The sequence below is a fragment of the Numida meleagris genome, chromosome 11 (assembly GCF_002078875.1).
Source record: "Numida meleagris isolate 19003 breed g44 Domestic line chromosome 11, NumMel1.0, whole genome shotgun sequence".
Taxonomy (NCBI): domain Eukaryota; kingdom Metazoa; phylum Chordata; class Aves; order Galliformes; family Numididae; genus Numida; species Numida meleagris.
In genome coordinates, this window is record NC_034419.1 from 11,611,853 (window position 1) to 11,624,887 (window position 13,035).

Sequence of the window (13,035 nt, forward strand, 5' to 3'; positions counted from 1 at the left end):
GGCAAGGAAAGGAACTCCCAGAACGAGAGCCTCATTTAAAAATAAAGTTCTATTTTTCACCTGCTTAAAAAGTCTGAAATTTAGAGTGCAAGGCTATAGTACAGAAACCTCCTGCTGCCCCTGGCCCCACGCTGGGACGGAGCAGCAGTCATGCAGTTTACTTTATCAGTAAAAAAATTTTTGTTACAGTCTGGGAAGCCTGAGGACCATCAGAGGTGAGGCAGCCAACGCACTAACACAAGCGAAGCTGAAATAAAGAACGCCAGATGCACAGATGGAGAGGTGGCAGGCGGGCAGGGAGAGAAAACAAACGCAAAAAGAAAAAAAAAATAGAGCAAACATTCCACATCTGTAGGAGAAATGCATCAAATGGAATTTTGTACCTCAGAATGAATGGCTCCCAAGCCACTAAGCACCTATGTTCACATAACCCTGCTGACTCGAATAGGGCTGCATACCTATTAGAGGGGAACAAAACCTAGCCTTGTATTTTGATATTGCAACTCCTGTTCTCCTTCCTGTTGTTGCCTTTCAAGCAGTGTCACTTTACATGAAGATCCAACACTCCCTGTGCTCTGCAGGTTCTGTCCTGGAGCTTATGACTGCATGACATCAGTACAGCAGTCACCGTGCCTGAGCTGCAACAGCAACTACGTCCTGTTGTTTTACCAGAGAGCGTGGAAATGGGATTTGTGCGTGCAGCACATCCAGCACCCTAACGAAAGGTGTGATTTGTTTTGTTTTAAAGCAAATAGAACTGCCAACTAAAGCTTCAGAAAATTTGAAAGAATTAGGGGGCACTCAGTGCAACATGTAGTACTGTTTCTCAGCCAAGCATCTCAGCAGTCTGTTCAGCACATTTGGCCACAGCTATATAGTCCAGCTTTTCTACGAACAAGGAAAAGCATTTTGTGGGGGCAATGGAGAGGGAGGGAGGGAGGGAGAGAGGCAAAGAGGGGGTGGAGAGAGACAAAACCCCATTCTCGTGTAGCTCAAAGCCTGACAATTATGTAACAAAAGTGAGAGCTCTTTGGGATTAGGAAACACCAAGTATCTGTTCTGCAGAGAGACTGGGCATTATGCTAGTTACAGTTAGACACCACCACCAGCTTTTATCCTAGATCAGTACTTTCCACGTTAAAATCTTCAAAGAACAGTTTAAGTGTTCAACACACTGCAAACTGCTGAGTCTCAGCAAGCTCTCCCCCAGGCTATCCCTTGCCCTGTGTCCAGTGTGCTCTGTGCCCCAAATTTTGACAAGCATTTAGGAGGAGGAGGGAAAGGAAGATTTGACCAATCTCTGGAACATATTCTGAGCAGGGCAGAAAGATGCCACTGCTGGGAGCAGAGGATGGAATGAATTCAGGAGGCAGCAGCTGGAGCAAGGACATCTCTACCCTAATGGCTCCCAGCCTAGATGGGAGCCAAAATAGCCCAGAGCAGAAACATAAGGAGCCACGCCTGTAGACGCCTCATACAGCTGCTGCTCCCTGTTCCCATCTCTGCTCCACCGCCAGCAGCTCTTTGGCAGCACATTCCTGAGAATACATCCTAAAGCAGGAAAGGGAAGGAGGGAGGAAAGAGCAGGCCTCTCAATTTGAAAATTTCCACTGCGAGCAAGCATGGCCACAGGATTAGCTTCGATGGCAGTTATTTTCTTAAACCAAGCATCTCTTGTTCAAATCCATCTGCCCAATTATACATGCTGCAAAAACTTGGCTCACGCATCTCAGGTACATGAAAAAGGCTCCAACAGCAGTTAGCTTATTTTGACATGCAGGAATTTAGAACTCCTTCCCCTTCAGTTTAATCTTTGTCAAGTGAAATTGCATAAAAACAACAGAGTATACAGGGACGCATCAAAGGTTACGCTTCCATGTACAGCATGGAAGAGAATCCTGTGAGTCCCCAGCAGAAGTGATTTCCTCAAATCAGACACTCCAGCTTCACCTTCACTGGCTGTGTACTGCGTGTTCCTGGTGCAGGAGACATACATGCTTGTGAAATCTTAACGCGTGCCCTGCTGCCTATAGCAAACAGGCAAGCATCAGCATTTAAGTAACCTTTTTCATGTTAACCCCTACTAAGATGAACTAGGTTTTCATATTTTTATTTTAGTGTATATTTTACATTAGAAAAAAGAATGTTAATAAAAAAGCTCCACATGCTCCTAACAATCAATTTTCTGATAAGTTCCCACCAGTATTGATACTAATATACAAATAAATTAATTTTGCAAGTTAATTTTCTGCCTGGTTTGGTGCAGGCTCTGCACAAGCAGTGCATCTTGCACACGTGCCTGTCCAACATGTGCCAGGGAGTGTGTTGTACATAATATTTGCTCCTCATAAAGTAGCGGAGTTTAGTTTCACATCAATTAATGGGATCAAATTTTCTCAACCATGTCACCCAGCAGGCACAAATATTCTTTACCAGGTTGCATGGCACTGTTATAACATGGATTGTTTCACTCTGCAAAAGCCCCAAGCCTTGATTAACATCTGTATGCTACTATTCCCTCATCTCTCACTTTGGCAATACAACACCCTCCCCACAAAAACAAGTAAAGCAAAAAATCTATATGGAAGACCTAAAATTTATCAAATGCAGAATCTGACCTGATTTAGCGATAACCTGGTCTCTCCTCTACAATTCCTCTGCTTGCTTTCATTTGTGTAGCAAGATTTTGCACAGCTGATATTCAAGAAGAGATGCCACATGTAATGGGACTAAATCACAGCCGCTGCTGGTACTGCCAGATCAGACACAGCAGTAGCCACTCTTAGCACCAGCCACTCTCCTCATGCAATGCCAATGCTACAATATCCTGGTTAAAGGAGCATCAGGAAATCTAGATGAGTTATTTTGTAACCTCCTTCTGTGCCTAGGAGGATTTTTGGGTCAGAGGAAGGAAGGAGGAGAGAGGGAAAAGCCCATTAAATTTACAAGCAGATTAAGGAAAAACACTCCACTGCCAATTTATTTTTAAAAAGGGTTTTGTGTTATTCTAAGGTTTGTCTGTATAATTGTACAACCGTTGAAAATTACATAAATTGTATTGATCTAATACTATTAACAGCCATCCAGAGAAAAACTCCCTCCCCTTCTGAAACCATCAAGGGCAGGAGGGAAATGTCCCGGGAAATATGCCAATCTGAACTCTGGCCTCTAGCATGGCAGAAACAAACAGAAAGATAAGAGAACAAACTGGACTAAGATGTGACATTTGCATGTGTCTGACTTGCAAGGGGAGGGGTGGCTCTGTCCTTGGCCATGTTCTCCCAGAGGCAGTGCCTGCTTATCCTGGTGAAGCTGCCATCACTTCACTTGCTGCTCTCACCCCTGCACTTTGTCATTTTCTCCTGTTTTATGTGTCATGGAAGTCTTTCAGCAGGGTCCTCCGTCTCTGCTCTGCTATGTGCATCTGATTCTCTAAGTCCTGGTAAAACAGAAGGCAAGAAATAGTTAGCGTGAGATCCCCAGAGATGAGTTAGTTTTTTCTTAGGGATTCAAATAATCCAAGAAGCACCAACCTTCATGCTTCAAGTGTGCTCTGAATCACAAGATTGCAGACCTCGTTCCTTTTAACATGGGCTCACTCTGCAGTTACCTAGCTCTTGCTTTATCTAAAAAGCTACACACTTCAGGAGCCTACGCTTAACCAGAGTTTTATGGGCAGCTACCCCCAAAGCTTTGTTGGTTCTGTTTTCAGCCCTCCCTCCTCTCCCAAGAAGCAGTCCACTTCTACAACATCCACCAGCAAGAGGAAGAAAGGTGAGATTCTGAATCTAGTATTTCAGCATTCTCACTTAACTGCCTTAGCTCTCCCACGTAGGTGTTAAGCCTGATATTACCAAAATCTGGCCAGCAGGCTCAAGCAAGCAGAACACTCACCCCTCTGTCATAGCTGTCTGCTCGCTCCACCTTCCATGAGAGATTTTCAATTTCAGCTTCCAGCTGGGCCTGCTGGTATTCAAACTGCAAACAGCAAAATTAGAGACAGCATCAAGAAACTAGCTTAGTGGGACAGCTTCATTCTACCAGCTACACTTGAGGAGGAAACAAATGTGTTCTGCTGACAGTAGTGCTGGAAGAGCAGGTTTGTGCCTCCTCCCCACCCACAGCTATACACTCCTTGCAGTAGTTCCTGGTGTGAGCACTCCCCAACCTGCATCACTCAAAGTTAATCATATCAGTCCAGAAACACTGAAAGTGACAAATACCTAGTAACTCAGCTCACTTTGCCAATGATCAGGTCAGGAAATGCTCTTGCGAGCAGCTCTGCAAGCGGAGCTGAGGGACTGCTAACCACTGCTGGGAGCAGCAACTTGTTCCACCAGCACAATCAGATCGAGAAGAAAACATGTGGCCAAAGCCTGAGAGAATACATGCTATGGGAAGAGACTGGAGAACAGGTTTTACTTGACAACTGAGTCAAAGAACCAAAATATTCAGTGAATTCAGGACTATTTTTGGACACGTCCAGCCTGTAGAAAGTTCCAACTCAGCAAGGAACTTGCAGTAGGAATCAAAAGCAAAGCTACACACCAATTCAAGGCTGGAAAAACTACGCTCCAGCAGCAATTCACAGGAAATACAGTCCACAGCACTATGATAGTCTTACCAAGGAACAAACGCACATTTTCCAGCTTCAAAACTTCTTGGATAAAGTGCTTATTAGTTAAAATGCAGTGCTGCCATAGGAAAATAATGATCAAGCAGCTGGTCAATTTGAAGTGAAGAGGAAAGGTGCAAAACCACACACGCTTATCCTGTCCTTATCTCAAACTCAGGACTTGTATGTCTGAAATACAAGCTCTGGAATTGAATAGGGATGCTTGGCTATTCATTCAGTCTAGCATGCTGCCAGCTGAACACCCCCTAAAAAACTGTAAGTGAAAAAAGAGCAAAACATCTTACCAGTTTCTTTCTGGGACCAGACTCCATGTAGTAGGCATATGGATATGTGTACTGCAGAGTGTAACGACACTGTTGGGGTCCAGGGAAAAGAGAGAGAAAAGAAGAACAAGAGTCTCAGACTTCGAAGTCAGCACAGTTAGTTGCGTAACCTCTACAAAGAAGCTACCTTCTGGCAAGGATGACTAGACACTTCATGGTGCAGCTTCCCTCAGCATCCTTGGAAAAACCTGAACAGTTAAAAGTGTAACTTCTCAGAGGTCACTTCCAGGTGATTTTTGTCTAGTTCATGGCCTAGACAAGAGGTACAGTTTCACATACCCCAAATCCACAGCTTCCCTTCCTCTCACTAGGTGTTGTGAAATTAGCCTTCTTGTGCATAGATTCTCTTCTCTGTACTAAACAAGCCACAGCTACCCACCTTTGCGAGTAGTTTTGCAGCATTTTGCAGGTATTGCCAGTCTATCCATGTTCCCAAGTTGTTCATAACTCTTTCCTGAATTTTCTCCTGGATTCGTTGGTATGTCTGTGCCTCCAGCTGCAAACTTTTATTGTGATTCTCCCACTGCAAAGGGTGGGGAGAAGGGGAAAGAAAAAATGGTATGAGACCAGAATACTTTTGCTGTAAAAGCACAAGCTTTAGCAAGCAGAAATTGAAGTGGGGCAGGAGTCCAGCAAGGCAAGACATGCTGTGGGAAAGAACAGCAAGGCAGCAGCTCCAGTAGCAAGGAGTGGAAGCTGTATACAACAGACTGACAGCAGAAAAGAGCAAGAAGCAAACCGAGCTCCTCAGAGCGGGAATGCCCTCTGTTCACACACAGACATTGTGTCTAACAAGACAGAAAGTAATGGTGATTCCTCTACTTAATTTCTATAGAAAGGGCAAGAGTTCAAATTAACACTTAATGTGGGTTCAGGGAACTCCAACATCCACGTGCAAACTGTGAACACAGCCATGTCCCAATGCCTGTTTGGTCTACAGAGCCAAGAATGGACACATTTATTTTATCACAGGACTTGGCTCAGAGTATGAAGAAGAAGAAATTCATTTTAATGGGGAACCAAGTGCACTGAAAAGCAGCAGCACTGTACTTCTACCACATTCTCCTCTAGAGATGCTGTTCTAGAAATACACTGTATGCCCAGGTGCTTTGAAACATCTGTGTGCAAAGAGATACATTTTTTTTTTAAAGTTGCACCCAGTGCTCTGGGTCCTTCAGGAAAACTTTGCTACAGCCAATGGAATTTGGAACATAACAGAGTTTATTTATTCTTTGTCTCTATGAAGATATTCTGCAAGGAACAAAAGTTCTTCAGTCCTGAAAGGAAATGACTGGAGCAATATTTAGCTACTGCAGCAGCACTCAGCCTGCAGGAAAACAGTATAGTGGCACACAGGTAACACAGATTTTTTTCTAGCACGAGGAAACACAGGAGCAAGTATGATTTGCTTTGGGGATGACATTACTGGTTTGGACAGGACCCACAGGGCAGGACTTTGAGTAAGAAAGAACAGGGCCTGAAAATTCAGCACAGATTCTCTTTGGGCAGTTTCTTGCACGGAGATTGCTGGCAATGACCTTTGCACCAGGCAGGGAGCATTAAAAAGCTACAGCAGCTCTGGCCAAAGAGATGTCTCCTACCCTCTCAAAATAGAACAAGTACTTCTTAAGGGCCTCCCTGGCCTGTGCTTGCTGACTCTGGTTTACAATATCAGGATTCTCTTTGTACCGACTGCATTCGTAGTACTCGCTGCCGTGAGTCTTCCAGTCTCCCAGACACATCCAGCAGAAGTCTGCAGAAAACAGTGAAAATCCACTATGATGCACAGAAAAAAAAAAAAAAACCAACTCCGAGAAAGAAAAGCTTCAGGAGACATAGCTCATCTGTTTTCATTATTTCTGCTAAGCCAAGAAACATACATTTTGTATCATCTTGCAAAATAAAACACAACAGTGAGCCAAAAATACCAGCCTGTCTTGAAGATTTTCATTGTACAGTTGCCTGTGCAACTATGGAACGTAAACCTTGAAGGGCTGTATTCTGTACATCAAGACCAATGCACAGAACTTGTTCTCTGCACAGGCTGTCACTCCAGGTTAAAGAAGAGGCAGACTGTTGTCTTATTTGTGAATTGCATCCTTCCCACTGCTGGCATACTGCACCATGAGAATCTCTGCTTGAATAAAATATGAACAATCAAATCCAAGAGGGAATTAATTCATGCAAATAAAGTCTGCCCTCAGGTCTCTCCAAGAGAGAACTACCTGGATGACTTCAGGTATCAGTGGTCAATGACCCGTCAAGTTAGGAGCCACTGAACTGGGAAGAAAGTGGAGGAAAGAGAACAATAGCAAAACCCGCATAACAGTTTCCTGATTTCAGAGCGAGGCTGTGAGTGTTTTGCTGGAAAGGAAAAAAGATGGAGATTAAGTTGCTACAATAATCATCACTTTTGTGTCACTCATTTTAAGGGACTGAAATTGGCATTTCCAGAGTTCACCAGCCTTCTTGAATGCTAGTCACCATGGTACCTTGGCACTTGCTTGCTCACTCTTGTCACAGAGCTCCATCAAATCACATCCAGTGCTGCTGAGGACCCCAAAGCAAAGGAAATGAGAGAGGACAGCAATCTTTAATTATCATCCAAATAAGGTTCTGATAATATAATATTTCCTAGCAGCACACTTAATATAGAGGGCCTGAACACAAACTACTTTGCTCCAAGGCAACAGGAATTATTTCTGCCATGAAAAGATCTATAAAAGAGCAGGCTGTTGTTTTAGAGGTGCACACAATGGTCCAAAGACATTCTGGCTGCTCACTGCACAGGGGTGGACTAAGAAGTCCAAAGGGGATGTTATGCAGAACAATTCACAGCTCCTGCAGCTTCATCTGGGCTGGGCCTCATTACTACTATCAGTGACCAGAAGGACCTAAGCTGATTTGAGGAGATAGCTTAGACCTGCCAGTATTTTCAGCTGATAATCAATAGATTTACAAGGAAAGCATTTAATATTTTCCTCTGAGATGTTTTCCACTCTTGGTATTATGGCAGAGACGGAGACTTTCCTATACAATGGATGTCAGGGAGAGGGAGTTAAACTAGCACTGAATCAGAACCTAATCAAAATCACAGCCAGTGGGGGTGGAAAAAAAAGGCTATCACAAGTCTGTAATTAATACCCTGCCCACATTTTACGAGGGGAAAAATAGTCAGTGTTCACAATTCATCTTTGTAACACACACAAAAAAGAGAACATCTCTAAAACACACTGCTGAGAAAACTGTTTCCAAATTCTACTTACCATGCTTGCATTTGGAGCATTGCTGAAAGAGAAGACAAGAGGCACTGGTTAGTGGAAAGTGGGAAAAAATTCTGCTTAGAACAAGGAAGATCTGATGTGTTCAGGGAACTGCTCACCATGTGATTGCAGCCTCCATTCTTTTCAATACAGATATTGCACTTCGGACACTGGGGAAACAGAAGCATTTGTTAGACCCTACTCTGTCTCCAGCAGACTTTCTGAGAATGACAATGCTTGCGTGGTTATTCTACCTGTGTCTTTATTTTTTTATATGCATATGTGAAAATATTAACACAGATACACTCTTCCTCCCATCAGTTACTGACCGTCCAATTTAAAAAGGAAGCAGAAAATCAGGGATGTTACACTGCAGCACTGGCCTGTTTGCTCAAGAAAACAAGATTGCTGCTGTCAGACCTTGTGAAACTAAAACTCTCACCGAGTTACCAATTAGCAGTTAATCAGGCACAGAGACATAAATGAGTTCACATAAGACAATAGCTTCCACAGCTACTTAAACTACAAGATAACCAGCTCTGTATCCTGCCACTATCAGATGACAACTAGGAGAGGAGAGTCTCTAGGACCACAGTGAGAGCTGCACATTTATTTGCTCCAGCAGTGGTCCTCTGATGCCCTGGATCGTCGAGTTCAGGAACATTTTCTTGGTTGCACAAGTACAAAGAAGTGAGTTTTGTTCCTTTTTACAATTTTAATCATAGGTAAGATGCATGCTGAATATAAAAGAACCTTATATTAACAAAGATGCATACCAGAAAGACTGCCATCAAACACTGACTCCTTCTCTCCAGAGAAATAATGGTATTTAGGATCTCTAGTCTAAGTACTCACTTTCCTAACACAATTCAAGCTTGTGCCTAATTAGCACTGTCACAGTTACTATTGTTTATAGTAAAAACAAATGCCAGTCGACTAAGAACTGTTACAAAGTTGGGACACAAAATCCTCCAAAAGACATTAAAAACCCCAGCCTGCAAACAGCTAATCTAGAAGAAATACATCTATGGTCTTTAAAGATATTTCTACAGATAGAGCACACAACATGTAATAGTTTGTTTTTCTTGGGTTTAAATCTACTAGAAGTACTTCAACGTACCGTTTATCAATTTCATCCACTCTCTTTTGTTCTTATTGCCAAATCAGGACTTTATCTCCCTCACTTTCCTCCACACTGATGTTGCGACTTGAGCATCACTAGAATTCACTGACTGCACTTACTGTGCCCTCACCCTCCATTTGAAATACACCTTCGCTGATCATTTCCAAGCACAATTCTGCCTTTTGCCCGTGGGAGGGCAGCACAGCTGGCTTCCAAAGACATTCACACAAGACCTGGAATAAGGACCAAGACCACCGTCCTGTCCCTACCGCAGGAGGGCAGCTGGACCTTCTGCATTCCTGGTGCGTTCAGCTGTGTTGTAACAGTCCCCAGAGAGCTGTGAGAATTTACAGCCTGTGAAAATGCTAAGTATATACAGAATTGTATCCTGCTCCCCAGGTAGGACTAGAGGACGTGAAAAAACATGCAGGTCCTTGTCCTTACATCTTTAGTGTGAGCACTGATGTAGTTGGCTGTTTCGGAGTCATCTGCACATTTGGTGAGCCATTTCCGGATGGTAGCACAGTCTGTGGGTGCATGGTACATCTGCCGACACTTAAAGCTTAAGAGAAAGAAAAAAAAGACACCATGTATCCATTTCCACTGAAATTATTCAAGAATTGAGGTATTCCTGGTGACTAAAATCTGGGAGGCAGAGTGAGGGTAAGGGATGCCAACGTAATCATGTATTAACAGAGTGCAACAATGAAGGCTGAGTGCTGCACAGTGAGAGCTCCAATAAACCACCACACTCACATGCAGAAACCAGCATCAGGATGAGTGAAGAGACGTTCTCTGACATAAATGTGACCAAGGACATTTGAAGGCAAACAAGGAATATTAGTGTTCCTATTTAGTCGAAATTTATTCTTATGCTGGCCTCAAAATACACCAGATACTCTGATAATCAAATACTTGTAAAAAGCCTAAAACCATCAGACCAGTAGATAACTGAAAGGCCTCTACATCCATTACCAGAATCTCCACCACTCACTCTGACTTTACCAAAATTTGTAACCTAGCCAACAAAGGACAAAAGAAGATTTTCAATTCCTTCATTACTCAAGCTTAGTGCTCCCTGATTGTCAGAACACCCAACTCCCAAGGAGTTCTGGGAGCAAGGGGAAGGCTGACCACCTGCAGAAGTCAGACACTACGTGTCCAGTTACTCAAGTTAACTCAAGTTACAAACAACTTTAGCAAAGCATTTGAGATGCTTTCACACACTGAACCTATTGGCAAGCAAACGGAGTAGCTCTGAGGACAGCAGTTTCCCCGTGATCTTTAACCTTTTCTGCTTCTTACCAGAAGACCTCATTGCAACGATTGCACTGCACTCGCCGGGCTTTTGGCTCCTGTACCTGTATGACCATAGGACAATCTGCACCAGGACACAGCTGCAGCTGGTAATGGCTCTGTGAACACACCAAGGTGGTAAGATCAGCAAAGGGTGCAGAAGAGCATTATCTGTTCCAGTCTAACTACTCCTATCCATAAAAATACACACGTCAGTGTTTTCTCATTGGAAAAGATACTGAAAACAGTTACCAGATCTTGGCTAACAGAGCAGCCAAATCTTTCCCACATTAGGAAAGGCAATGTTAGCTACTTACAGCTTATCACAACAAGGAGTTCAAATGGAATACTACAGACCAAGTAGGCACACCAACGCATGTTGCTGCGAGCCCACGAAGACACTGAACAGTTTTACTCTATTTGAGCTCTTTCCCCATGCTTGTTTTATATCCTAGAACGTACTCAGCTGCTTGTCTGTGGTGGCTGTTTCCTTCTACATATTGAAGAGAGACGAAACCATTCTTTAATACTGTTCCCCTGTTTCTTTTAGCTCTCAGTCACCAGAATACTTTCTACAAATTTAATCTTATATGTCTGCCTTAATTTCAATAAATCTCAAATGAAATGTTATTAAGCAAACCAATCTATCTGGGCTTCACTATGGTGAGGGACTTATTTGTCGGAACCTAAAATATCAATGCAAGAGCAAGGAGGACATTAAAACTCACATCTAAGTTTGAGATTCTCAGCTGAAACACTCTGAGAATTCTACTTCAGAAAAAGAGTCAAGCACCAGCCAAGGAGTTCCTGGGTGACCTTACAGCAGAATTTACTTTGGCAACCTGCTAGAGCATTTCATCAGTGAGGCTGCCCTATAGGAGCAGCCATATCATGCTTATGAGGGACGATTTTACTGTAGTCACTGCATTTCTAATCAGAGATGCAAGACACTTCAAACAAGATTTCTGCAAGCCACTGGTGAATTGATCCAGAGTATTTTAAATCTGAAAATGACAGTACCTCCACATAGTCCCTGAAGAGGTAGCGCCTGTATTTGTCTTTCAGCTCTTCACTAGGCAGCAATGGAAACACAAAGTCTTCTGGTGTCCGAAGTAGGCAGTCCTGAGCCATGCAGGAGACCCCTGAGAAAAGAAAGCAACATTTCAGCACAGTGCAATGTGTACTAAATAGTAAACACAAAGATAGCATTCAACAGTTTCCTAGGTGCCATCTGTTGTTGTGGCAAGAGGGACACAACTGTGGAACAGATCAATCGAATGTATCAGGGCTGCTGAAAAGCTGAAGCCCAACTGTCTTCACTGAAAGATGATAGGGCACAAATGTATTCAGGAGCAGTAAGTGTTTCAACCAGGATTCACAAGTCAGATACTTAAAGTAGAAAACTGCACCCTACTGTCATACTAGCAAGAATGACAGGCTAGGAGAAGCCCAAACCAGCTCTGGCAACTACTGGCTTCTGCCCAACACAAATGGAACAGGTGTTGGTATCCACATGAATTTCCAGGGCAACAAAACAATGCATCACAGAGATGCAATCTCAAAATACAGCAGATTTGTGACTTCTAATTTGTAACAGTCATGCTCTTGAGATCACAACGAGGAGAAGAGCAGCAAATGGATCTATGGAATTGTAGGTTTTGTTAGGCAGGAGTAGGGTTTTCCAGGTGGCATGCCAACACCAACTAGGGAGTCAAGTAAAACAGCTACTTAAAGTTAAATTTGTCACAAATACCCATTCCATGCTCCATTTTCTCATTACTGAGATATTTAGAACAATTCGGACAATTACCTGCAGAGCAACCAAGATGTCAAACACAGACCCAGTACCAAACCCGCCCTGAACTTACCAACTCCAACACCATCCTTGACAAGCACTGTACAATGCTGCTCCCAGCAGCTGCGACAGAACTGGTGCTGACAAGCCAGAGAAAGCAAGTTCTCCTTCCGGACAAACTGCATGCACACTGCGCAGTGATGGGAGGAATGTACCATTGCCTGGGAGAGATAAATGAGCATTATAGTGAAAGCAACCACAGCTCTCCTGGAGTATTCTCACCTCATCCACAGTTACCTGCATCACTTTCACTGCAAAAACGGTCTCAGATGAGTTCCAAGCCAGAACAGGTTCCTAAGCGACTGGTGTGCTGCACTGCCCCAAAAATCAGCCCTTCTCATGAACCTCTTCAAGCTCATGGAGAGCAACAGGTGAACAGTCACCGAATAGCTCCTGTCTTTCATCTAGTGCTACCCAAATTTCACCTTTGCTTTTCTAGTTCTATCATCTTCCTTGTTTGAAAAAAAATGAGTAAACACATCACTGTGCATGTCCTTTTTGTTCAGATCTTCCCTGAATTTACTGGGATTTGTTGTTAG

The 13,035-nt window shown here is 43.3% G+C and overlaps 1 protein-coding gene across 3 annotated transcripts in view; it reads right to left on the reverse strand.

The window, feature by feature from the left end:
• The window catches only part of ARIH2 (ariadne RBR E3 ubiquitin protein ligase 2), a 30,988-nt gene continuing 20,047 nt past the window's right edge, over positions 2,095-13,035 (reverse strand). For all 3 annotated transcript variants that reach the window (XM_021409574.1, XM_021409573.1, XM_021409575.1), the window contains 11 exons: positions 12,510-12,657; positions 11,662-11,783; positions 10,651-10,760; positions 9,790-9,907; positions 8,342-8,392; positions 8,226-8,247; positions 6,561-6,712; positions 5,339-5,482; positions 4,921-4,989; positions 3,895-3,978; positions 2,095-3,439 (listed from right to left, as the gene is read on the reverse strand). In XM_021409574.1, coding sequence (XP_021265249.1) covers positions 3,368-3,439; positions 3,895-3,978; positions 4,921-4,989; positions 5,339-5,482; positions 6,561-6,712; positions 8,226-8,247; positions 8,342-8,392; positions 9,790-9,907; positions 10,651-10,760; positions 11,662-11,783; positions 12,510-12,657 — 1,092 coding nt within the window. In that variant the 3' untranslated portion in view covers positions 2,095-3,367. The remainder of the gene's footprint in view (positions 3,440-3,894; positions 3,979-4,920; positions 4,990-5,338; positions 5,483-6,560; positions 6,713-8,225; positions 8,248-8,341; positions 8,393-9,789; positions 9,908-10,650; positions 10,761-11,661; positions 11,784-12,509; positions 12,658-13,035) is intronic.